Raw genomic sequence first — 27,905 nt, 5'->3', positions numbered from 1 at the left:
CATGTTTAGCTTATTAAATGGATGTTTAATTGATGTTTGTTTGTTTTTTTAGAACTCAGTTATACCTCAGTAGTTGTATTGTATTGTATTGTTTTATTGTATATTGGTGATTTTTGAGAGCTGGACAAAAATGGTCCTCTCTAAAACACAGCAATTTGTAGAAAAATATTTTCAAAATATCATAATTAGCATACTTATAAAGTTAAATCTAAGGGATCTCTGTATACTGGATGTTTTTAAAAAATTTTGAGTGTTCACCTGGGCATGCCTGTGGTAAACTTGTGAAAATATATATTTTTTTTTTAACAATTCAATTTGTCAAAGTAGTGTCCCATCTTATTTTAGCTCTGTCAGACATTTTCAAAAACCTCATTAAATCAGGCAGTATTATTATTATTATTATTATTAATTAAATCTCTGAGGGCCCTATTTGTTACCCTTCTACTGAATCCAGCACTGCCACACACAGTCAGGTAACTTTGACTTTTTTTTAAATATATTTATGGCCAACACTGTTGAAATTTCTGATGTCACAGCTGGAAACTGTCAACTCCATCAGTCGATTCTGATCCATAAATTTAAACATTACATCATGGCAGTTAACAAATGGTGTTCCAAGAAACTAGCTGCATATATGTCGAATATGAAAAAAACCTGCATTTTTGTCAACTCCAGTCACTGGCGGAGCCTCTAAATCAGCTGTGAACCTAGAAACGGTCATTTCACAGCAATTTCACGGGAGGAGGGAGAGTGGACTTTCCTCTCCAATACTTAGTTTTATTGGTAGGAAGTCAAATAATTGTCAGTGTTGTGAATTATGGCCAGTGTTAAACTTGTAGCATTTTCATCTAAAACATATTTCTTCAAATTTCAGCAGTGTTCATACATTTTTGTCAACTCCACCATGTATCTGGTGAGTGTTTTTGTCATTTTTGTATTTTCTATTGCAATTCAGTTTGTGGTTTAAGTATTAAATGGCACTGAAATCTACAGCCTAATGTGTGTTGATTATTTCCAGAAATGTATTTTATAAAATTAAAATAGACAAATATTTTTTGTTATTGAGATATTTTGAAACCCAATTTGCTATTTTATACTTTTTTGAACATTTAAGTTTTCTAATCTACTTTAATTGGCCACAATGGTAAATAATCCTTATTATAACAGATCGGAAATAAAAAAATAAAAAAAAACACAAAAAACTGTAATGCAATAAATCAAATTGTATGTGTTTTTGTGTGTCTGATGGAGTTGACAATAACTGCGTTATATCGGGACATATGCCATTTTTTTGAAAAAAAAAAAGAAAAATGTTTTTAATCAGAACCTATTCCTTTGTAAAGTAAGACCTGAGCTGTACAGAAATGCATACATATATAGAGTTCATAATTGCAGAATATTTTTGAACAAAAATTATTTTCAAAAACCTCCTTTGTCCCGACGACTCTCAAGAATTACCAATATATAAATGGACTTAGCTAGCTGGGCACTTTTCGGCTCCATCGATTCACTTTCCTTTGAAAAATCGTGGCCCCTCTCTCTGTCACTGCTGCTTGTCATTCTGACCTGAAAATGTTTGTATTGCTGCTCTACATGACGGTGGTGTTTTTATGTTGCCATTTTGTCCATAAATCAAGATATAAACATATCAGATCATTAATAACAGGTGATTGAAAGAAGTGCTAAGTGTCCACCCCCTCTACCAAACCAGCAGTATGTTGGGGAAAAGGCTTCAGCACTCTTGCTCCTGATTGGCTCTTTGGTTGCTATAATACAAGCACTCGGAATTCCAAATATGGAACTCGGCTCCAAATTAACCACTATAACTGCTAGCCTTGATTGGCTTCATTTGGAGCCGAACATTGTGGGTGACGTCACACTCCTTCCTTCCTCTCTCACTTCTCTATACAGTCTATATTAAAAACTGACACTGAACTGATAAGTAGTAATAATTAGAAAACCAGTTCAAACCTGTCGTGCTTTAACGTTTTCCCCTCTGTTGTCCTCTGATCAGGCTGAGTCCACAGTTGTCCCAGGAAGTGATGCTGGATGAGGTGGGGGACGGGGTGCTGGTGGACATGTTGTGGGACACTCAAATGTACTTGTACGAGAAGCGGGATGTCCTGCAGGCACTGGCCCTGGAGCTGCTGGACCACTGACCACACCACTGACCAAAGCCTGTGTGTCTACTTGAACTAAGTTAACAAAATGAAAAATGTAAAAGCCCTTGTAACATTAGTTTATGGACTGCATACTGGTCGCTAACTAAGGGGGAATTGGTATGTAGTTAATGGTTATTTATTTACTTAAATGCGTGAAAAAACTATTAGTTCATTTTAAACGGTTTGCAATGGTTCAAAGTTATTCTTCATTTACCTTTTGCATCCCTAAGTACTTTTCATGACTCTCAGAGACCAGAGCAGACTACTATCAACTACAAGCATGGTAACCGCCTACTTCCTGATCATCTGACAATAAGAGCGGACTTATTTTGACCTCAAGAGCCATTTTCACGATATATCTGTACTTCGGCCAGACAAATTAATTAAGATTAGAGAAGAAAATAGTTCATGACTGAATGAAGGGCCTGCTTAAAATCCCCCCAAAAAACTACATGAATAGGCACTTTATACATTTTACTATTAGTTAGCAATTATTATGTGGTCCCTTAACTATCCTTTCCCCCAAATAGTGGTGAAACATACAGACCAATGTGAAAATTGAAGATGAAGAATGCATTTCGTTCTCTGCCATTGTTTGACTATGGAAAAAGATTAAATACAGTCCCTAATCTTGATTTGAGTAGATACTTTTTTCCACCTAGACAACTTAACATGACTTGAATTAAGGATATTTAGTCTTGATTAAGGAGCTCTGACTTAAGTAAAATTATCTGCCAAGTCTTACTGCACTGAAACGACAACAAAAAAAACTTTTATTGCACTCGAAATAGGAAGAAATCTTTTTCTTTCGGCAGAGTTTTTGCCCTTTAAAGTTTAAAGTGAAACTGAACACCTAAACTCCACCCACAGCCAGAATTCAAATAGAGCTGCTAAACGGGGCAGTACCTGGAAGACTAAAGGAGAGAGTGAGGAGGGGCGGGGTCTGGGGGACTAAAGGGGAGAGTGATAGGCAGGAGGGGTGAGGTCTGGGGGACTAAATGAGAGAGTGAGGGGGACGAGGTGCAGTGTCTGGGGTTATAAGGAACCGGTCTAACAGGTATCCACATTTCAAACTCTGCCCCTGCAGCCAGGTGTTTGTAATCAGAAACACGTGGCTGTAATCAGAACAGTCCTGTGTGATGTCACCAACTACTGGAAATTGCAGGGGCCACTAGAGGCAGCACAGACTTGACCAGAAAACCACAAATTTGCACTAATATTACAAAAGTAGTAGGTAATGCTATTAAATCACCATATACAGAATTTTGTTGTGAAAAATTTGATTTATTGTTTAGTTCCACTTTAAAATATAAGTTCTAAGTTCTAGTCATGTTAACTAACAGGGATGCGACTTCTTTATTTTGTAGTGCACATTTTCTTTAATACTGGTGCTCTTAACATATTGTTAATGTGATGGTTTTACAATGTAATTTTGTTTATTTTTTCCTGTATAAATTATATATGGTTTAATTGGCTATGATGTGCAATATATTGATGAACATACTATGTACTGCCATATCAGGATATTATCAGTACTGTGAGCTTTGTGTTGCAGCAAGTTGTGAAGTACACCTTTAACCAATCAGCTGTGTTAACATGACATCACAACTAGAATCCTTATAGTTTAACCTGAGCTGGAAGACAGGTTTGAATCCTCAGGTGGAATTTGCTGTTTAACTGTCAGATTGCTGCTTTGTTGACCTGGTTTCTGGTTAATATCTCTGTAATCACCAGTGATGGAGGAAGTACTATTGTTATTTATGTAAAAGTACAAATACTGGTGCAGGAAGTAATAGTATCACATAAAAAATCGACTTAAAAGTATTAAAGTACCCCTTTAAAATGTACTTAAAGGGTAAAATGTAAAAGTATTTCATACACGTTTTGAGGCCTTATAAAATGTCAAATGTAGTGCTTTTGATACAGATTTGTGCTGAATTTTGTTCTACATAAATGGCTAGAAAAAAAACAAAAACAGATTGAGTTGTTTTTGTTTGTTCAAATTATGATTGTGTTTAAACTCCTCAACCTTTTCAGCAGGTGTCACACAATAATTAAAAAATCTTTTACTTTTCAGTCCAGTTCAAAAATGTAGTGGAAGTACAGATACTGCTCTCAAATGTTGTGGAGTAAAAGTAAAAAGTATCAACTTTAAAATGTACTTAAGTAAAGTATCTATACTTAAAATGTATACTTAATGACAGTACTTTAATACTTTTGCTTCATTTGACCACTGGTAATTACTGGGACTATTAATATGAAACACAAACAGGGGTATTGTCTGCACTCAAAAAAAAAAAAAAAAAGTTTTCCCCGCTGTAGCTTCAGAAAGAGGTGTCGTTATTCAACCCCAAAGACATGATTGTTGTCAGGTGAAAGGACTGACAAAAAAAATGACAAAAAACTAAAAAAACTAAACAGCAAATCTCCCACAGAGTTTTACAGGCCCATGCCCTCCATCTGAAATTCTGACATCACACAAATCTTGAATGTCAACACAAATTTTGTTCATTGTTTTTTTGTTTTTTGTTTTAAATGTGTAATTTTTTTCACTCCACCAGGATGTAATTTAAATTAAGAAAAATAAAATTATACTGAAATTATGTTAAACAATAGCTAAATAAATAAACCACACTAGTCAAAAGTAGTCTGAGCAAAGATACCATATTGTGTCATTTTAACTCTTGTCCATGTCTTTTTTTTCCTTTTTTTTTTTTTTTTTTTGCAGTGCTGATGTTTCGCTGTTTTTGGATTTTATGCATTACATTTTTCCACAGAAATGAAGTAGAACATTACTGACCTGTTCTAATGCTGCTATGTGAAGCCATAAGCAACAATGTAAGCATCACTGGTAAACCCAATAAATGCTTCCACGCACTTTGGTCCGTACAAGCTAGAGTACATTTAATACACCATGTTCAGCAGATGTGGGCAGTACTCAGTTATTAGTCTTTTAAGTTAGTCATTTACATGACTAACTTTAAAGAAATTGTACTTTTTAGAGTACTTTTCAAGCAACATACTTTTACTCCTACTTGAGTAAGGGTTTTGGTTCCTCTTCCCACTGAAAGTCTTCAAGTGCCAAAGCTTTATGTCAACAATATGAAATTATTTTAACATTTGTGTTTCTTGCAGCACTCCTTCCGATATAGTTTTTCTTTATTTTTGAAAATATTCCATATTCAAATTATGAATCAGAAGAATTATGAATTGAACCACCTGGATTTAACCAAGCAAATAGGTAGGAGCCTCCTCCAGTTGGTCAGGTCTAGGTTCAGCAACTGTATGTGCTCAAAGAATGAGGTCAGCTGACTACCTGAATATACTGGCATATTCCAAGACAATGACAATGCCAGGATTCATCGGGCTCAGATTGTGAAGTAGTGGTTCAGGGAGTATATGGTGGTCAATCCATGTGTGAAAATGATGTCTCAGAGTCCAGACCTTAACCCCATTGAGAATCTTTGGGATGTGCTGGAGAAGGCTTTGTCCAGCGGTCACACTCTACCGTAATCATCAAGAAAAGATCTTGGTGAAAAATTTATGCAACACTGGATGGAAATAAATCTTGTCACATTGCAGAAGCTTATCAAAACAAAGTCGCAATCAAAGCTAAAGGCGGTCCAACCAAATATTAGAGTGTGTGACTTTTTTTTGGGCAGGCAGTGTATTTGGGAAAATTACTACTTGAGCCACTACTTTGCACTTCTACTTGAGTAATATTATTTTGAAGTAACAATACTTGAGGTTTCGCTTTGTGCTTCTGAAGAGTGCAGACGCAAACCTTGCTTGATAAGACTTAAACCATTTTTACATTTTTTAACAAAATTTTTAACGAGCCAGCGACAAGACTGGGGGAAGAAACCAAAGGAATTCTTTCTGCGAATGCTGTCGGAACTATCAACAACAAATGAATGAGCTACAAGCACGGATATTTGTTGGTAGAATCTGAAAAAGGACTTCACCGGACACTCCCTGTGACTTACAGTGGTAAGCAGCCCACAGTTACTTTCAGAGAAGAGGCTGAAAAAACTGCTACTTTCAACTTAAATCTGAGTGATACGGTGTCTTGTTCAAAACTTTGTAAAGACAAGAATGCCATGCCAACGCAACAAGTGATAAAAGACAATGTTAATATAGTTACCTCACCCAAAATACAGCTTACAAACACATTTTTACCATTGTCACAGACTGATGTTGATGTTAATATACAAACAGAAAATGGATTTTTGTCACAAAACAAGAGCAATGAAGTTGGAAAAACAGCATGCGATCTGTGCCAAAAGTCAAGGTCAGAGATACGCTGCTGTTAGGAGATGGTGCTATCAGAAATGTGAACCAGAGAGGAATCCAAACTTGCTCGTATCCCAATCACACTGTTTCTGAGATTACAAAACTCCTTCCAAAAGTTTTGTCAACACACCGAGGAGTTAAACAGCTGATTGTCCACGTGGGTGAAGTTGACACCCGAATGAATCAGACTGAAATCTTGAAAAGATGATTTCATTGAATTATTCGAAGAGCTTGATAAAGTGGACATTAAGACATTCATCAGTGGACCTCTTCCTAGCATAGACAAAAGGAAGATGAACAAATTGACAAGGCTGTTTCAGGTGAACACATGGCTGTTCAACGCATGTGTAGCCAGAGGACTGCACTACATTGAGAACTTTGATCTGTTCTGGAAAAGAGAGGACATGTTCAAGGGAAATGGCCCACACCTGAGCAGAGGTGGAGTGAGACTGCTGACGGATAGCCTCCTCCACGTTCTGATTCACCGGCCTGGACAGGGTCCTGGGCCAGTGAGAGAAAAGAGGAATGAGAGACGCATTCCTGCTGCACCAACCAGAGTCCGAGCCAATGTGTCGGCATCACCAGCAGCCCCACAACTACCACAACCACCTCCCCCAGCAAAGGAGTCACCACCAGCAGTACAACCATCTCCTCCAGCGAAAAGGAGTCATCACCAGCTCCACAACCATCTCCCCAGCAAGGGATTCAGCAGCACCGTCTCCTACCCCAGAGAACAAGTCAGCAGCAGCACCACCCTCCCAGGTGAAAGATCCATCTCCAGCACCACTTCCCCCAGGGCCCTCGTCACAGGCCTTGAACAGACAGCCCCAATAGAGGTTTCACCCCCATCACCTCCCCTGCCCACAGACCAGCCCTGTGTCCCCTTTGCTACTCTATTCCCTCTAGGGACTCCTCACTCTCCTTTTCCTCCCCACCTTCACCCACGGCCCTTCCCAATCATCTAAAAAAGCCTCATCAGATTAAGAATTAAGACGGCTGCCTTCACACCTAATATAGTGCGATCAAGAGTTCTGGTATCAACTATGCTGATTGCTTCCCCGTACCCGCCTATCCCCCCTCGCCTTTCACCTGGTCCCTCACCCAAACTCCCCCCTGCTCCAGCTCCTCGGCCCTCACCTGGTTCTTCACCCAGGCTGCCCCCTGCTCCACCTCCTCGGCCCTCACCAGGTCCCTCACCTAAACTTCGCCCTTCTCGCCCTTCACTGCCTTCCCCCAAAGCTGTTATCACCAAGAGCTAGGACATACAGTCATGAAATATCATGCTGAGGCCCTGTGATGGAGCTGTATCTACAATTACACCATGTAGACTGATTAACAGAAGGACAGTTAGACTGTCCAATCAGAGACATTTAGTTCCCATTCACTGTAAGAAGATAACACCCAGCTCTACTGAAACTAATCTGAAACTTGTTGTGCTCAATGTCAGATCTTTATGTAACAAGTTATTTTTGATTTTTAATTATTTTATCTCTTCTTTTAATCTTATCTAATTTTATGTTTTTAAACGAAACATGGCTTGACAAAAACACATGTAATGCAATTCTAGTGGAATCAGCTCCACTGAACTTCAAATTTGAATCTGAAACATGAGTTAACAAAAAGGATGGAGGTGTGTGTGCAGTTTTTAGAGAAAATTTGGTCACTCACAGGTTGTCATTTGGGGTGTTTTCATCTTTTGAGTATGTTTCCTAAAATGGAGCTAAAACATCACCCTGTATAGTATATTTAGTCATATACAAACCTCCCCAGCACTGTCTGAGTTTTATTGATGATTTTACTGAGATGCTTTCAGTCGTATGCACAGACTATGATGGTTTAGTCATTACAGGTGATTTTAATGTACATGTGGATAATATGTTTGACAGAAACGCTAATGAGCTCTGACTCAGCATGTCAGCAAGCCCACAGGGACACACTCTGGACCTGCTCATTACAAAAGGAGTAAATATTTCAAATGTCAACGTGGTGGATGCTGCTCTGTCTGATCATTTTTATATCTTCTTTGACCTGTCTGCTATTCCCAAACCAGTGGCTGGTCCTGCAGTTGTTCGAAGGAGACACATAAAACAGGTGCACTATCTATGGAAATGATACACTTTGGAAATGCCTCATGGTCTAATGTTGATGATTTGTTGAACTCTGTAACTTGTTGTTTTGAATATTCTGGACACCATTGCCCCAATGAAGTTAACCTTCAATGGTTAAAGATAAGCAGAAAGCACCATGGAGGAATGATGACTTGGTCAGGGCACAGAAAAGGAATTGCCGGAGGGCCAAGCGGGAATGGCTCAAGTCAAAGCAACGGGTTCGTTATGAGATTTACAGAGAAAAGATGCACATGTACAACCACACTTTATGTAGAACAAGGGTATTTTTCTGACATTACTGGAAGTTGTTGTAACAACTCTCATGTCCTCTTTGCAACAGTAAACAGATTAACAAACCCTCCAGCCCCGCTGTCATTAGAACTAATTTCCACAATTTCTAAGTGCAATGAGTTTACAGTATTGAGCTCATTTTAAATCAACAATGTATTATTTAATGACAAGAAAGCAAACTAAACACATTCAAAATACATAAAAACAACAGAAACTGCATCGGCCTTTTCTCGTTCACAGCTCGGCTCAGATTTCATCTAAAACAATGAACTCCTGTGGCAGAGTGTGCAGCGCCCTCTACTGGCTCAGTAACAGCTCATGCTTCTTCATAAGTACTATCTGACAGCATTATATGGGATGAGACAAATATCGGTTACAGTATAAGTATTGGTGATATTGCAAGGTTTCCCCAGGTATCAGGCCAATATTTGCACTTTTTAACCTTAAATCTCCAGCACAGGCCAATATTCTTTTTTGGCTGCTGCCTAAAACATAGACATAAAGCTTTATCTACATTATAGTGCGAAGAGATAACTGCACCACATCATGTCACCACAGCGCTCTCTTTGTGAAAACAATAAAAACTGGTCCAAAATATTGGCCTAAGAATATCAACAGAGCTTATCGGCCATTAGTTTCCTGTATTCCAAACCATCTGCACTGGCATCGGCCTTAAAAAAAAATCCATATTGGTCAGTCTTTAGTATCGGTATCAGACCAGGATTGAGTACTTTGTACTATCATCCTACTGGGGGTGTTCTACATTCATGTGTATGGTGGAATATTTTTCAGTTACCATGCTCACACAATGCAAACACATCCCAAAATGATTCAGATGGTTTGAAAGCTCAAGAAAAAATACACAAATGCACATTTAAACAACACATTTTCTGGAGCCTGTGATCAATACACAGTTCATGGTCCTGTTTCGGACTTTGATTTTCTACAAAAAAGGAGAGAGTGACTAAATGAAAAACTGTTGATTACTGCTAGCTAGCTTGTGACTGTATTTCTATGTGTGAGACTTGTTTAAGAGCACAAATTAGATCACCTGTTGTAGTTCAGCTAAATCAGCTCTTTATGTGTCAGATTAAAGTCTAACAAAGCCTCAGACAGAAAGAGCATGCCTACACGTCACACCCCCAGGGAATGTTGTTGTATCAATTTCAAATTAACCACCAGACTAAATTTACTTAGGAGACTGCCTGGTTCGCCTATGCCCAGAGCTGGCCCTGGCACAAATATGGTAATATAAAAGAAAGTACTATGATTTAATGTTAAAATTATATTATATTGTCTAAAGAAAGAGTGTTTTTTTTATTGTTGTGGTATCAGAATCGATAGTGAGTATCGAGTCTATACCTTAGTATCAAGATTGAGTTTGAAATTTTAGTATCGTAACAACACAAATTTCAAATAGAGTACACATGATTCATTCATTACATTCTTGCCCCACTCACCTTGAAGCCTGCTCTGTTTAAAGAGGGCTATTACAAGTCTATGGGCTTAATTGTCAACACATAACATATTTAGATCAACATGTTACCTTCCCAGATATCGATATAGGCCAGGTATTGAAAATGTAGAGAGTATTTGGCACCAGTACTTTTTCTAAGTTTCCTTCAGTGCATCAGATTTGCATTTTTTTTTTTACAAATTAATGAGTAAAATGGAACAGAAAAACAATCAGACTAAAAGTATGGCTGTATGTTTACACAACCATGCAAACTATTTTATATCCCAGATAAATGAATTTTTTTGTTATTTTTAAAATAGTGAAAAGTGAATTTGAGAACTTGAAACTGGTTGAGTTGTGGTTTAAACCTTGTTTAGTTGTCAAATCTACACAAAAATACTTTTATTCAGTGCATTTGAAAGGCACCAGTGACATGCCATGCGACACATATAAACGCCTAATCCTAAATCTGTACTTTTGTAAGTAAAGTCGTTGAGCACTTCTTTCACCACTGCTGGTGAGAGCTCATGGAGACCTCATGGAAACTTCATGGGGATCAGGACCTTCACACAGACTTCAAGACATATAATGCATTTTTCTGTATTTAAAAATAGTCAGTGCCAAGATGATATAGGATCAGTTTCATCACCTCACCAGGTACATTGTGCAGTTTCTTCAGCTGAGCTCCTTTAGTCCAGGCTAGGAGTTTCTGACATTTCTTCATCAGCTGCTTATCCAATATTCAACCTATTTCTCTAATAATTATCAGCAATGTGAGGGCTTTAGATGACACACAAGGTCATTTGAGAGGTAGAGTTCTCCCGTCAGAGGAATTTAATGACTGGTTGTGTGGTGTGCCCGGAACACTGTCACTGTCAGGCTTTGTGTGTGGACCGGTGGCCTGCTCTGGAGTGTGAGGGTCTGGGGAGGCGGCTTCACAGGGCCCCCCTTCCAGCTCCAGGCCAGGTTTGGTCCTTCTCCTCCTCACACACACTACTGTCCCAGTGAGCACAGCTAGCCCCAGCAGCAGGGCCAGAGCAGCCAGTGCGGGCTCCAGGCTGCCCGACTGTGGGCCCGGTGTGGTGAAGCGGGGCTCCTGAGGGCTGAGAGGTGCCCCAGCCGTGCGTGCCTCTGTGCATGACACCATCTCCCCTGAGGAGTTCCAGCGCTGGACCTTCTCCACCAGCGGGCTGGCACAGACGGAGTAGGTGCAGTTAGGACGCAGGCCTCTCAGTGTGTACTCAGGGTAGGAGGCGGGCACTCGCAGGATAATGGGTCGATGGTCAGGGCCTGACAGGTTGCGGTAGGTGAGCCTGATGCCCCGGATGTGAGGCTGAGTCTGGATGAAGTGGTGTAAGTCCAGCAAGATGGAGGTGGCAGTCACATGACGCGAGCTGATGGGGACCACCACAGGGACGTCTGTGGACCAGGACTTTAGAGGGTCCTCTCTGGTCTCACAGTAAAGGCCAGCGGTCCCAGGCGGACACTGGCAGCCCCTCTGACCCAGTGGGTCCACCTGGCACCGTCCACCATTCTGACAGGGCCCAGGACACTGGTGCAGGTCACTGGTTTGAGGAGACAGAGAGGGGGCTATGGACGAGGGGTTACTCACCTCGAGTGAGGGGCTGGAGGTGGCATTTGTGTGTGTTGTGTCTGGATATGTAGTAATGTGACCAACCAAAGTACTTTGAGAAAATGCTCTGGCTACTACTGTACTAGTGTGCAGACAACCAAAGTCCTTATATTCCAGTTCGGAGAGCATTTTCCCTGCATTAACCAGAGGGAAGTGGCACCTAGTTTCCTCTGGCCTTCTAAGGGTTAATGCCTTCTCTTTGAGCCACACAGAGAACCAGGCTAGAGGACAGAGGCAGTTGAAGGGGTTCTCTGCTGCTGTGAGGTGCACCAACCGGGGGAAGTTGTCCAGGAGTCCCTGAGGGATACTCTGAAGGTTCAGTCCACTTAGGTCCAACTCCTGAAGTCCATTGAGTTTGTGGAAGTCCTCTACCTTTAGCTCTCTGAGGGGATTACCAGCCAGACTCAGCCTAATAAGCCCCCTGAGGCTGTCCTGCCTTAAGGCCGGAGGAACCTCAACTAACTGGTTCATAGAGATGTCCAAGTAATGCAAGTTTTTCAGTGACGCAATCAGGTTTGTGTCCAAAGAGGTCAGGCCCAAAGAGGTGACCTTCAGGGCCTCAATGTGAGGAATCTGCAGCTCTGATGGTCCCAGAGTAGGAATGTTGTTGTAACTGAGGTCCAGAAGCAGGAGTCGGGGAAAGGAAAGAGCTGGTAGAGATGTGAGCAGATTCTCATGGAGTTTAAGTTCTAGTAGGTTTTGCAAACTTTCAAAGGCTCCCATTTGAATGATCTGAATCTTGTTTCCATACAGGTAAAGGCGCTCGAGCTGAACTAGCCCAGAGAAGCTGCCTTTGGAAATGTGACTGATCTGGTTGGAGGACAAGTCCAGATTCTTCAGTTTTAGGAGCATCTCAAAGGCCCCATCAGGAAGCTCGGTCAGCTGGTTCTGACTCAGGTCTAACATCTGCAGCTGTCTCAGGTGCTGGAAGTCCTCTGCACTCAAAGTGGAGATGCCATTGCTGAAGATGTAGAGCTCCTCCGTTCTGGGGGGTACAGGAGGGACAGTGCTGGAGCGGCGCGTGAAGCAAAAGACTGAGTTGGGTGAGGGACACGAGCAGTTTTCTGGACAATCTGAGGACAGGGCCTGGACACAAAGGAGCAGGGGTAGCAGCACAGAGGACAGCATCGTGACACAGCTCCTGTGATGAGACACAACACAGGAAAAAATCTTTAGTTATGGGGTATTAATAAAACTTCTTCTGTAGTTTAGTCTACTAAAAAAAGTTTTTCATCAGTTTGTTTTCATAAAAATACTGAATTTTATGTGATAAAATGGTCATATTTAGGATATATAGATCTGGTTTCTGTGTAAACTCCGCACACCCGACTGGGCGACAGGTGCATAGGAGGTGAAGCACTTGTCTAAAAATTAAAGAAAAACTCCCGCACACTGTCTCACTCTTAATGCAATTTTATTCCATACAACGTTTCGGTCGCTCTGACCTTCTTCAGGTGGAGAGTGAGACAGTGGAGAGTGAGACAGTGTGCGGCATATATAGATCTGAAAATTTGTCAGACCAAAGTTAAAACTTTAATAAATCAGGCTTAGACAGGTGTAAACAAATCCTTCTGTCAAAATGTTAAATCCTCTCTATGGGAGAAAACAACCTTTGAAGTTACATCCATCCATTTTCTTCCACTTATCCGGAGCTGGGTCGCGGGAGCAGCAGTCTAAGCAGGGACTCCCAAACTTCCCTCACCCCGGACACATCCTCCAGCTCCTCCGGTGGGATCCCAAGGCGTTCCCAGGCCAGCCGAGAGACATAGTCCCTCCAGCGTGTCCTGAGTCTTCCCCGGGGCCTCCTCCCGGTAGGACATGCCCAGAACACCTCCCTAGGGAGGCGTCCAGGAGGCCTCCTGAGCAGATGCCCGAGCCACCTCAGCTGGCTCCTCTCAACGTGTAGGAGCAGCGGCTTTACTCCGAGCTCCTCCCGTGTGACTGAGCTCCTCACCCTATCCCTAAGGGTGCACCCAGCCACTCTGCAGAGGAAACCCATTTCGGCCGCTTGTATCCGCGATCTTGTCCTTTCGGTCATTACCCAGAGCTCATGACCATAGGTGAGGGTAGGAACGTAGATTGACCGGTAAATCGAAAGCTTCGCCTTCCGGCTCAGCTCCTTCTTCACCACAACGGACTGATACAGCGACCGCATCACTGCAGACGCTGCACCGATCCGCCTATCAATCTCACGCTCCATCCTTCCCTCACTCGTGAACAAGACCCCGAGATACTTGAACTCCTCCACTTGGGGCAGAGACTCACCACCCACCCGGAGAGGGCAAACCACCTTTTCCGGTCGAGAACCATGGCCTCGGATTTGGAGGAGCTGATTCTCATCCCAGCCACTTCACACTCGGCTGCAAACCGCCCCAGTGCCTGCTGCAGGTCCTGGCTCGATGAAGCCATCAGGACAACATCATCCGCAAACAGCAGAGATGAGATCCTGTGGTTCCCGAACCAGACCCCCTCCGGCCCCTGGCTGCGCCTAGAAATTCAGTCCATAAATATAATGAACAGAACCGTTGACAAAGAGCAGCCCTGGCGGAGACCAACATGTACCGGGAACAGGTCTGACTTACTGCCGGCAATGCGAACACAGCTCCTGCTCCGGTCATACAGGGACCGGACAGCCCTTAGCAAAGGGCCCCGGACCCCATACTCCCGGAGCACCCCCCAAAGGACACCACAAGGGACATGGTCGAATGCCTTCTCCAAATCCACAAAACACATGTGGACTGGTTGGGCAAACTCCCATGAACCCTCGAGGACCCAATGGAGAGTATAAAGCTGGTCCAGTGTTCCACGACCGGGAGGAAAACCACACTCCTCCTCCTGAATCTGATTCGACTATTGGTCGGATTCTCCTCTCCAGTACCCTGGAGTAGACCTTACCAGGAAGGCTGAGGAGTGCGATTCGCCTGTAATTGGAACACACCCTCCGGTCCCCCTTCTTATACCACCACCCCGGTCTGCCATTCCAGTGGTACTGTCCCCAACTGCCACGCGATGTTGCAAAGATGTGTCAGCCAAGACACAACATCCAGAGACTTGAGGTACTCGAGACGGATCTCGTCCACCCCCGGAGCCTTGCCACAGAGGAGCTTGCTAACCACCTGTTTGCCATGGGTGACCCTACCAGGGGCATGAAGCCCCCGACAACATAGCTCCCAGGATCATTCGGGCACTCAAACCCCTCCACCACGTTAAGGTGGTGGTTCAGGGAGGGCCTTTGAAGTTACAATGTTCTATAATTCATAGATTTATATGATACATTTATGGATGTAATTTGATTAAATTGAATTCCTTGAAGAGCAGAATCAACAATGTTGTTGTTTCTATGTAAAAGCTTATAAGTATTGAGGGAGCAAAATCAGCAGGAAAAATGTTGTGTAGTGTAGTTGCCTGTAGTGTGTCCCATTAAAATGACAACCTGTTGGCTAACCACTGTACTCAATCAGTCAAAACCTGTTTAAACAGGGAGCATGCCAGGTCTACATCAGGACTAAACCTCAGACCACATCAGGAAATTAACACAAAGTCAGGTCTAAACTAGGGCTGCAAGATTAATCGCAATCAAATCAAAATCACTATTTATCGGTGACTTCAGCCAGGGTGATGGACGAGTCCGCCTCCGGGTCCCCAGTCTCTGCTTCCTCCTCGGAAGACATGACGGGGGGATTGAGGAGATCCTCAAAGTATTCCTTCCACCGCCCGACAACATCCCCAGTTGAGGTCAGCAGCTCTCCACCCGCACTGTAAACAGTGTTGGTGAAGCACTGCTTCCCCCTCCTGAGGTGTCAGACGCAACCGCACAAGCCGCGGCACGCTTGGCCCGCCTGTACTCATCGGCTGCCTCAGGAGTCCCACGAGCCAACAAGGCTCGATAGGACTCCTTCTTCAGCTTGACGGCATCCCTTACTTCCGGTGTCCACCACCAGGTTCGGGGATTGCCGCCGCGACAAACACCGCAGACCTTACGACAAGCACCGCAGACCTTACGACCACAGCTACGAGCGGCCGCATCGACAATAGAGGTGGAGAACATGGCCCACTCAGAGTCCATGTCTCCAACCTCCCCTGGGATCAGGGAGAAGTTCTCCCGGAGGTGTGAGTTGAAGACCCCTCTGACAGAAGGCTCTGCCAGGCGTTCCCAACAGACCCTTACAATACGCTTGGGTCTGCCAGGTCTGTCCGGCTTCCTCCTCCACCAGCGGATCAAACTCACCACCAGGTGGTGATCGGCTCAGCCCCTCTCTTCACCCGAGTGTCCAAGACACGCGGTCAGAGATCAGATGACACGACAACAAAGTCGATCATCGACCTCCGACCTAGAGTGTCCTGGTGCCACGTGCACCGATGGACACCCTTGTGCTCAAACATGGTGTTCGTTATGGACAAACTGTGACTAGCACAGAAGACCAATAACAAAACACCACTCGGGTTCAAATCAGGGAGGTCGTTCTTCCCAATCACGCCCCTCCAGGTGTCACTGTCGTTACCCACATGGGCGTTGAAGTCCCCCAGGAGAACAACGGAGTCCCCGGTCGGTGCACTGTCTAGTACCCCTCCCAGGGACTCCAAGAAGGCCGGGTACTCTGCACTGCTGTTTGGCCCGTAGGCCGACACAACAGTGAGAGACCTGTCCCCAACCCGAAGGCGCAGGGACGCGACCCTCTCGTTCACCGGAGTGAACCCCAACACGAAGCGGCTGAGCTGTGGGGCAATGAGCAAGCCCACACCAGCTCGCCGCCACTCCCCGCGGGCAACGCCAGAGAAATGGAGAGTCCAGCCCCTCACAAGAAGTTGGGTTCCAGAGCCCAAACTGTGCGTGGAGGCGAGGCTGACTATATCTAGTCGGTAACGCTCAACCTCCCGCACAAGCTGACATTCCATGTCCCCAGAGCCAGTCTCCATGTCCAGAGATCCGGTCATCGAGGCCCCCGCCTTCGACTGCCGCCCAGATCTTCATGCACCGGCCCCTTACGGATCCTCTTGCGGGTGGTGGGTCCACATGAGGACGGCCCCACGTCACTCCTTCGGACTGAGCCACCAGGCGATCGCTGTCGAGCACCCACCCCAGGCCTGGCTCCAGGGTGGGGCCCCAGTAACGCCGGTCCGGGCGACGTAGCTTGCCTTGATTGAACACTCGTCATAAGGGGCTTCTGAATCGCTCTTCGTCTGACCCGTCCCCCTGGACCTGTTTGCCATGGGTGATCCTACCAGGGGCATGAAGCCCCCGACAACATAGCTCCCAGGATCATTCGGGCACTCAAACCCCTCCACCACGTTAAGGTGGTGGTTCAGGGAGGGCCTTTGAAGTTACAATGTTCTATAATTCATAGAGTTATATGATACATTTATGAATGCAATTTGATTAAATTAAATTCCTTGAAGAGCAGAATCAACAATGTTGTTGTTTCTATGTAAAAGCTTATAAGTATTGAGGGAGCAAAATCAGCAGGAAAAATGTTGTGTAGTGTAGTTGCCTGTAGTGTGTCCCATTAAAATGACAACTTGTTGGCTAACCACTGTACTCAATCAGTCAAAACCTGTTTAAACAGGGAGCATGCCAGGTCTACATCAGGACTAAACCTCAGACCACATCAGGAAATTAACACAAGGTCAGGTCTAAACTAGGGCTGCAAGATTAATCGCAATCAAATCAAAATCACTATTTGAATGGCCACAGTTGAGCAATTGCAAAGGTCATAGTTTTTGAGGGATTTCCTCCACAAACAACAAAATCTCCATCATTTCATAGTCAAATGCCTCTGCCCCTGTATCATTGACAGATATACAAAAAGTTTTTTCACTCTTATTTAAATAATTTCCACTGCTTTGACCTTCTATTGGAGTAGCATTATTTTAATAATGCCACTCCAATTCCAGGTACAATTCTGAGTACAATTATTGCCTACTGTACCCTTCTTAGCTAAAAAAAATGAATAACATTTTTAAAAAGGGGAAAAACCCAAATCTTCTTCCATAGATTGTGCGTCAGAGACAATACGCCCTGAAGTTGGCCCTGCACATTCCTCCTGCACAGCTGGAACTGTTTACCCATGATGCACTGCAGCGCCTCGAAGCGTGGGAGGGAGGGAAGGGGCGGGAGGTAGGGGAAAAGGGACTGGGAAAGAAAAAAAAATCACTGACTACATGAAAGAAGAACAGATGTATTTGAGGAGATTAGGTTCATGTGGCATCAAAATATTCTAGAATGCAGAGCAGAGGTGGGTAGAGTAGCCAAAAAAATTACTTAAGTAAGATTAATGTTGCTTCAAAATAATATTACTGAAGTAGAAGTACAAACTAGTGGTTCAAGAAAAAGAGTAAAAACAAGTATTTGGGAAAACTACAACTCAACTTAAAGAGTAACTGTTGGGAAATATCATCATATTTATAATTTGAAGTTAAGGGCAAAATATTAAATAATGCACAAGATGTGGTATTTCAAAGGATAAACACAAAATTGAGGCATGCAGGCAGAGTTCTTCGCTCAAAATAAAAACACTCTGTACCTTGTGATGTCTCCACTGTATTTTCAAACTTCATACACCTTTGGTTGAATCATTCATTGAAATAATTGATTTCTGCCCTGGAATCGCCATTTTCTACTGAACTAAAGGTAAAAGGAAGTTGAAAATGACCAATACATGACTTTGGAGATGTAGACAGGCTAATAAACCGGGCTTACTTAAACATGTTTTAGTGATACAAACACAACTCTGGGTATGCTTTTGAGGAGGTAGCAGCATTATAATAAAAATCACATAAGAATCCATTCTGTGTAATATATGACCTTGAACTCTACAGACTTGATCTAAGGTTTTGACCCCTTCATTATCATCATATTGAAAACGGAAGAAGTAAATATTCATTGAGAGCACTGGAATTTGCTTTAGCATTTTAACTAATTGAGACTAGAGTTGCCAAAAATATCAAAAATCAGATTCTAATTGATACTAAAACTAGATACTCAAGTACTGCTACTAAAATGTCATATTCACTATACAGAAATTAGCCTTTCCTGAATAGCTTTAGAATGATCTTGAGCTGTATCAGAGCAAGTATAACACCACATAGTCTAGTATAGTGTATTTCAACCTTTTTTGAGCCAAGGCACATTTTTTCATTGAAAAAAAAGTCACGAGGCACACCCTCAGCAGAAAATGTTAAAAAATGAAACTCTGCATCCTATATTTACAATATAAAGTAATTCTCATCAAAGTATTTTGAACAGGAATCAAATAAACACAAAAAAAGCCATTGCTTGGTGAGTGTAAACATTTCAAGATTGCCATTTTCCACATGTTGTTGCCAGAGTTTTACCTTTGATCGGAATCCATTTATTTTATCTGTACTTGTAAGCAGGTTTTCATTTCGGCCTTGCATTCGTGTATTCAGTTCATTCAGATGAAGAAAAATATCTGCCAGGTATGCCAGTCTTGCACACCACTCATCACTTGCAAGCAGCTTTGTGTAATCGGACCTCTGATTTGTCAGAAACACTTTAAGTTTAAGTTAAGTAAGCTCATACACACAGGCCAAGACCTTGCCGCGCGACAACCACTGGACCTCCGTATGAAACAGCAAGGCTTTATGCTCTGCTCCCATTTCCTCACACAAGGATCTAGGTCTGCTGGTAAATTCTTCGCTACGAGGGCCTCACGGTGTAAAAAAACAGTGCATAACAATCACATCTGGGTTTCTTTCCTTCACTCTGCTTACAAAGCCTTTGGTGCGCCCGACCATAGCTGCAGCTCCATCAGTGCAAACACTCGTGCAGTTTTCCCACTTAAGTCCTCCTTGTTCAAGATATTCTGATGTGACCCGAAAAGTTTCACCTCCTGTTGTTTTTTCGGGTAATGCCTTGCAAAAAAAGAAGTTTTCTCTGATTGCGTCTCCATCCACAAAATGCACATTGGCGAAGAGTTTAGCGTGCCCACTAATATCAATAGACTCATCAAGCTGCAATGCAAATTTCTTACTGATACGGATCTTTTCCAAAACCACACTTTCGATATCTGCAGATATGTCATCAATACGTCTGGAAATTGTGTTATCTGAGAGAGGAACTTTGGCTATTTCTTTAGCTGCTTCAGAACCGAGCATCTCATTTACAATGGCTTTGCAGGGGGGAAGTATTAATGTCTCTGCCACAGTATGCACCTTTTTGACTTAGCTACAAGTTCAGCAACGTGGTAGCTAGCTTTAAGGGCTCTCTCGTTTACCTTTGTGGTTTTTCTCATGATAGTTGCCTGTTTTTCCGTGTGTTCACGCAGGCGAACAAAATAGTCTGCATTCTTGTTTTGAAGTGAAGGGTGTTTCGTTTGAAGATGCCATTTAAGGTTACTTGGAACCATAGCACTGTTGGATAACTTTTCACCACACACCAAGCACAACGGAGTCAGTTTCATTGGATTTCCAGTGAAAGTAAATCCAAATGAAATATAGGTTTCGCTGTATTGCCGTGCGCCAGAGATTTTGCTTGAGCTAACCGTCTTTGCTTTCTTTTGATCTCCACTCATACTTGGGCCTTCATCTGGGTCTGAGTTTTGCCCAGGGTCCGGTTCGGAGTTAGCATCTTTCCTTTTCAAAAACTTCTCCATCACTCTCACCATATCGTCTCGCTAGCCGCAATGCCACTGTCACCTGACGCATCCACGTATCACTAATTCTCTTGTCTCAAATTGAAATCAATTAGCAGCTACTTATTAGCTACCTGCTGCCACCTACTGATATGAAAGAGTATTACATGGTTACTCTGCCAATCGCTAGACAGCGCAGACATTCGACAACGGCACATTATTTGCGGATAATAATTAATTTGTTTTCAAAAAATATTTTTTAGACCAGTTAGGTGTAATTGGATAATTTCCTACGGCACACCAGACAATATCTCACGGCACACTAGTGTGCCGCGGCACAGTGGTTGAAAAACACTGGTCTAGTATATACCCATGGACCGCTGTGGAACATACCTGGACCACTGAGGGATTACAGGCGACATGATAATATAAAAGAAAGTATTACTATTTAATGTTGTAAATCACATTTAATCGTCTATCATTGAGTTATCGGAATCGGTATTGAGTATCGAGTCTCTTCCTTAATATCGAAATCCAAAGAAAAGTAAGTATAATCACTTAAAGAGGACATATTGTGCTGTCACTGCTATATAGTTATAATCTATGACACATTTGGATCATTATTTACAATTTGCACATTTTAAATCACAATATTGTCATTACATCATCAAAACAAAGAGCTGTGATGTTGTTGGCATCTCTGATGGACAGCTGTACATCACATTAGTGAGCAGCAGATTTTATTTTCATTTGTACAAAAATGACTACGCAATGCTGTAGAACCCTACATGTATCAGTGATTAAGAAAATACAGTTAGAGAACATAGTACGTACAGAGCAGTGGGCCAGTGGGGGTAGATCACAGCAATGATGTCTTGAATACAGGAAAATAAAGATTACTCAAAAATGCTCCCAATGCTCACTTCAAAAACGAATTCAGAGGGTAAATGAGAAGGTAACCAACTATGGTTAAAAGCTCTGAAAAGTCCATTTTGCAGAAAAGGTCTGCTTGAAAACTAACAAGATAGTACACACGTTGTTAGAGGCGGGTAGTACTCAGTTACATTTACCTGTGTAACTTTTAAAGAAACTGTACTCTTCTAGCAGCATACTTTTACTCCTACTTGAGTATTATTTTTATTGATGACCCAATGAGAGCACAAGACTCTTTTTCATGAGCACCCTGTTAAAGTACAGAACAATACAAACAAATGAACAACTCCATAGGTCCATGTAAATAGCACAGGTGCGATTATAAATGTTTATCACCAGATTATTAAAGTGCATTTGTGGCATCAATCCATCCAGTTTTGCGTGTCCTTCAAATGTATTAGATCAAAATTAAAAAAAAAATTCCCCATCCCAGTTATTGTGCTGTCAGTTTTTAGACATAGACAATCATAAGATCTTGTAATCCCGTAATAAAGTTCAACACACAAGTGAGATATTCAGGCAGTCTATAGTCATATTTGCTTAGATATACATTTTATACAGTGTTGGTCTCTTCTGACAGAGCAATGGCCAACCTACTTTTTCATAGAGTGAACAGTGATGGGTTTAAATTTCTCACCTATTAGGAAAAGAAGGGCTGAGAGAAAGAGTGGATCTAAAGGTTTTAATGTACAGAGATCTGCATGTAACAGCCACATCAAATCAATAACATCCAAATCAATAACATCTGCAGCTTTTTACCACCTAAAAAACATTGCAAAAATCAAAGGTATACTGTCAAAGCCAGACTTAGAGAGACTTATCCATGCATTTGTCTCCAGTAGGTTAGACTACTGTAACGGCCTGCTCACTGGCCTCTCCAAACGAGCCTTAACACAGCTGCAGTACATCCAGAATGCTGCTGCTCGGGTCCTGACTAGAACCAGGAAGTATGAGCACATAAGTCCTGTGCTCAGGTCTCTGCACTGGCTTCCTGTAGCTCAAAGAATAGACTTTAAAGCAGCTCTGCTTGTGTATAAGTCTCTCCATGGCCTAAGTCCAAAGTATATCTCCGACATGTTAGTGCCATATGAACCATCTCGCAATTTGAGGACTTCAGGGATCGGCCTCCTGCTGGTGCCCAGAGTCAGGACTAAACATGGGGAATCAGCGTTTAAATTTTATGCAGCTAAAACTTGGAACAGTCTTCCTGAAGATGTGAGACAGGCCTCTACTTTGACAATGTTTAAATCCAGACTCAAAACAGTTCTGTTTAGCTGTGCATATGACTGACAGGTTTTTATTCTGCACTCTTCTCTTTTAATGTTGATTTTATGATGATTATTTGTGATTATGTATGTTTGATTTGTGTGATTTTAATGTCTTTCTTATTCTGTAAAGCACTTTGAATTACCTTGTGTACGAATTGTGCTATACAAATAAACTTGCCTTGCCTTGCCTTGCCTTGTATATTATATCTCCATGATCCAGTGCAGAAAGAAAGGCTGCTTGCACTAATTATTTTCTGTAATTGAATGGGATACAATGTATGTTTCTGTAATACCATGATCATTTAGATTTTAAACTGTTACATCATTCTGAGATATGTTTTTAAAGGATAAGTTTTTGTCAAGCCAAAACTCAGGATATTTTAGGTGGTTCTCTCTTTCATTCAATGTACCATTTAGTGTATAAGGATTTGTACCTCACACATCAAGGACTTTTTCTCGTCTTTTCCAACTTTTGAGTAATTTTATGGACATGGGAATTACTCAGATTTTTTCGTAATGCAGTGGGTACAGTGGGATGTCCCGTGAGGATCTAAGAGGGGATAGTAACTCCTTGTGACTTGATAAAATGTTAAATCTATTGGACAGCTCCAATGGCTGCCTCTGATTAGGACTTGCATGTTGATGTGAGTGCTTTCCCTTTTGTTTGCTATATGTAATAAGGGATCAGATGTGTGAAGGAGTAGAAGAAGTTGGGCCCTGCGATAGACGCAGAGTTAGATTTTTTTCACAGTCACCACTGAGTCAAGGAGTTGCTCATGAGACTGGCTGGCTGGATTTGAGTCAGTATGGAGATGTTCTGTCATCCACGCTTCTAAGAGTAGACAACTGTCACAGTGCGTCACTCCGGTGAGAGACGCCATATTTCGTACTAGGCCCAGAGAAAAGTGTTCCAACACCATGTCCACACAAGGCTAGAGCAACAGTCTAGATGTCTACCTGCAGCGCAAAGACAGCCAGGAGCACAGGAGTCTATCCTTTGAAAACACCAGATGTTGTGCGTTTAATGTTTTGTCCTTCACATTAACTTCAAATTATAAATCAGATGTTATGTTCCAACAGTTACTCTTTAAGTATTTAAGTAGTAGTTTTCTCAATTTTTTTACTCTTACTTTCTTTCTTTAATTTCTTGGACTACTACTTTGTACTTCTACTTAAGTAAAATTATTTTGGATTAAAGTTACTCTTACTTCAGTACAATTTTTGGCTATTCTACTCACCTCTGCACGTTGAGTAATTTTTACTAAAGGTACTCTTCCTTCTCTCTTGTCAAACACATGAAAGCAGGTCAAATGAGTGTGAGACATGAGGAATGGGCAAGCTGCTGGTGCAGAGGTGTCTGGAGCTTCCCCGACTCAAGCCAGAGTGATTTAAACAAACATAGACTCAAGTGTGCGGAGGAGGGGACGTGACATCATCACAACTAGAGGGGCCAATGTGGCTCGGTGTAGGCCTGCACAATATTCAAAATCAAAATTAAAGAGGGTATTTTACTTCTATGGGGTACTAAGTGCTAACACATAACATAACACACAGCTTTTGTTTTCAAAATGTTATATTCAATGAAAACAACGTATTGACATGTTTTATAAATTTTGCTTTTATTTTTGAGACTCCCCCTTCAGAGAGCTACCAGAACACAATCAGTGTGCATTCCGCTAATGAAAGTACTGCACATCACATCAGGTTTGTCAAGTTGTTGTGTATAGTTTTGTATCATGTTTTTGTATGTTAATGGAGAATTGTCATGTGGGAGCACGGATGATGTAAGCTTGTGGGTGGAGCACTGCACAATCTTACAGCTAACTGTAAGGAGGGGTCAAATAGGGCCAGGGAGAGATCGCTAAAATATGCATACTCAACATACTCAAACATGCATGGATGACATATAAAACCTTCTCAGGCAAGTTTTTGATAAGGGAATATTACAACATAGCAGAAAGCTAAAAAAAAAAACAAAAACAAAAAACAATGATTCCGCAAAATACCCACTATTTAAATCACTATTTTAGATAGCTGATCACAAAGGCTGAATTTATTTAGATAATAGAATGTTCTCTGCAAAGAACACAATATCCTGTCTTTTTAAATTAAAATCATGTACCTGTAGTTTAGACCTCTACAAACATGTTCTGAAATGCAAGGGATTCTTCTCTTCAAAGTATTATGGAAAAATTGATTTTTTTTTTTTTTAATGCCTCCACCTTGTTAAAATGTCATCAAAAAACATGCCTGAAGTGGTTCCATGCTCCCACACAAAAAAATATCCATAAACATACAAAAACATGATACAAAACTCTACCCTGCAACTTGACAAACCTGATGCAATGTGCAGCAGTTTCATTAGTGGGATGCAGCTGATTGTGTTGTGATAGGGCTCTGGGGGGGAGTGACTTAGTGCGTGGAGCAAAGGGAGGGGGGACTCAGAGCATCAAAAACACAAGAGAAACTTATTTAATATGTTAATATTTTTTATTCGGCGAATATAGCATTTTCAAAAAATTAAAAGGTAACATAGTGATCTAAATATGTTATGTGTTAGCAGTTATTACCCCATAGAAGTAAAATACCCCCTCTTTAACAAATGTCAATGCTCCTAGAGTTGTTTATAATGTGTACTCTGAACAGAATCTTACTTTGTGAATATAAACCTTGCAACTGCAATACTTCATGTTAGATTTTTCCCCAAAATTGTGCAGCCTAACTTTAGAGACTTGGTTAGCATGTCCCCTCACAGCAAGATGTTCGAGGGCTCTACCCAAGATCCCACTGTGCCAGAAAGGTTGCCTCAGTGAAGAATGGGTCAAAGCACAAGCTGAAGCACAGAATGGGTCAAAGCACAAAGTGAAAACTGTAGGTAATAATGTCACACAGCCAGGAGTGAGAATAAAGCCGGGAGAGGACAGATCTGACTCAGCAGAAGAGAGAAGAGTGAGGAGCAGGAATGCAGAGCTGAAGGAGACGTGGCACTGGCAGCTCTCAAAATTACAAGATTCTGAGCCAAAAACAAGTAAACAAGTGTGTGCATTACTTATAGAATATCCTGCTAACATTGTGAGAGGGAAACTAGGTTCCAGTCTTACTCTGAGTGCAGCATTGCTGTCTGAAATCTACAAGCATAAAAATGCTGAATCGGATCAGATTGTCTTCTTTCTATTACTACTCTGGACTTTACGCACAGGTGGAACTAGAGGTCGACTTCCTGACCTTTTCCTGTGGTGGAATCAGCCATCTTCAGTGATCTGGCTGGAATCATGTAAAGATGAGAAGAAAAGTTAGGGGCAGAGGGTCCTGGGCTGTCCTCTAGACTCTGTGCAGGAGGTGAGGGACAGGGGGTCCTGGGCTGTCCTCTAGACTCTGTGCAGGTGAGGGACAGGAGGGTCCGGGGCCTTGCTATGTGAAGGAGAGGTTCTGCAGGTGTATGAAGTTACATATCTGCACTTTAGATTAATTTCGCTTTTTGAACCTCAACTACCACTTACAGATCAAATTTAGCCCAATTTAAGCACATTTCCAATGACTGCTACCGGGATGATCCAGAAATATAAAGGTGTATATATTTGTCATGATCAGCCCTCCACCCATTTTGACTGATTTACGATTTTATGTATTATTTGCTGGGCATGAAATATATGCCATCTTTTGTTTTGTGAGGATATTACAGAGATATCAACCATATACATGTGCATGAAAGCAAATGCTGCAGTCTTATGGGCTCGACACACGGGGAGCAACGTCGCTCGCTCTCCATTTATTTTCAATGGTACCTGTGCAACACTGCGAAAATCGCTCGTCTCTCCCACCTCCACGACAAGCGAAAGTCATGCACGTGAAAACCTCGCGCTCGTGCATGTCGACGTGCACACGCGGGCCTGCGATGCGACTAATGAAAGTTGAAAAATGTTCTACTTTTATCGCTGTCGCCTGCACAACAGCCAATCAGCGAGAGTTTGATCGACGAGCCAATGCACTGTCCACTTCAGAAACATCATGGAGGAGAAAATTATACTCACGGTGTCGGATTTCCCAATTCTTTTTGACATATCGCAAAGAGACTACTGAGATATATCAAACAAAGCAGCTGCCTGGGAACTCGTTGGTGCCAGGGTGAATATGAGTGGCAAGTTAACATGCGCAAATTTGTTAATTCAGATAAATTTATGGAGGCTAATAACCAAATGCATTAAAGACTGATTCAACATTAAAAAATCTATATATTTATTTAAGGGTTTTACATTAAACAGAATTAGCTGCAGAATAGGGTGGACCCAGGATCGCTTTTTTTTAGTTTTGTAGAGTGCAACCAATTGTAATATTTTAGTGAAATGAAGCAAAACTTTACAGATTTCTTTTTAGCGTCTTTTTCCCATCTACCGCTATTAACCTCAAAATTCCCTCCAAATAAACAGCCAATCAGACGTGTAGGAGGCTCGCGATCTGCTCTGGAGCAGAGCGCGACGTGACAAGCTGCCGCTAGTTGCTGCAGTTTGTCGCTGCCCGTGTGTTCGATTTTAAAGCCTATGCGATGAGTGTCGCTGCACGCTGTCGTTAGTCGCTTCCTGTGTGTCGAGCCCATTACTATGAAATTATACAGCATCAGTGTCTGCTCAAATCTAAAGCAGTCCTCTACACAGTAACCATTGCAGTGTGTACTTTAGCTGGTAGTGATAACAAGAAACACGCAGATCTAGGCTTAATATGGACAGCAAATGATTCTTATCTAATAAAATCACCATCTTATCTGTTATTCAAAGACTTTATGATCGCATTTGTGGGGTAGTTAAGAAGTTACCTTCATGGAGAGGGTTCGTCCAAAGCTCGCATCAGGCAGCTTTTGTGCGCGTCCTACAGAAAGTGGAGTATCCAGACAGCGCGCGCACCAGATCTGATTCAAAGTGTGCTCCTCGCGCGGTTCACCTTGGTCCACGCGAGGTCACGGTGCGGGACGTCGCGTTGTAAGCCCGTGGAGCGGCCCACTGCAGCCCACAGCAGCGTTGAAAAAACGGACAGAATAAACACAGTTGCGGGAGCGGGCGGTAACACGGCCACGGTGCGCGCCCCTGAGTAGAGCGCGTCCCCGTGTCTCCTGCACCTGAACAAACATTAGCGCTCCAGCTCTCCGCAGCGGGACCCAGGAATGTTCCTAAAGAGA

General features: G+C 42.3%; 2 protein-coding genes across 3 annotated transcripts in view; one reads left to right on the top strand and one right to left on the bottom strand.

Moving 5' to 3' along the window:
* pla2g6 (phospholipase A2, group VI (cytosolic, calcium-independent)) overlaps positions 1-5,050 on the top strand; it is a 61,902-nt gene extending 56,852 nt beyond the window's left edge. The window contains exon 18 of one of the 2 annotated variants that reach the window (XM_055224164.1): positions 2,015-5,050. In XM_055224164.1, the coding sequence (XP_055080139.1) occupies positions 2,015-2,159 (145 nt within the window). In that variant the 3' untranslated portion in view covers positions 2,160-5,050. The remainder of the gene's footprint in view (positions 1-2,014) is intronic. The other variant, XM_033965988.2, reaches the window with a different exon arrangement.
* A 4,015-nt stretch (positions 5,051-9,065) lies between these two features.
* LOC117370529 (vasorin-like) lies at positions 9,066-27,876 on the bottom strand. The gene is made up of 2 exons (XM_033965977.2): positions 27,546-27,876; positions 9,066-13,084 (listed from the first exon to the last, which is right to left on the bottom strand). The coding sequence occupies exon 2, from the start codon at positions 13,069-13,071 to the stop codon at positions 11,110-11,112; it is 1,962 nt and encodes a 653-aa protein (XP_033821868.1). The 5' UTR covers positions 13,072-13,084; positions 27,546-27,876; the 3' UTR covers positions 9,066-11,109.
* Positions 27,877-27,905: the final 29 nt, after the last annotated feature.

This window comes from Periophthalmus magnuspinnatus, chromosome 1 (genome assembly GCF_009829125.3).
Source record: "Periophthalmus magnuspinnatus isolate fPerMag1 chromosome 1, fPerMag1.2.pri, whole genome shotgun sequence".
Lineage (NCBI taxonomy): Eukaryota > Metazoa > Chordata > Actinopteri > Gobiiformes > Gobiidae > Periophthalmus > Periophthalmus magnuspinnatus.
The sequence above is the reverse complement of the archived record's forward strand: the minus strand, read 5'-3'. Positions and strand labels throughout refer to the sequence as shown.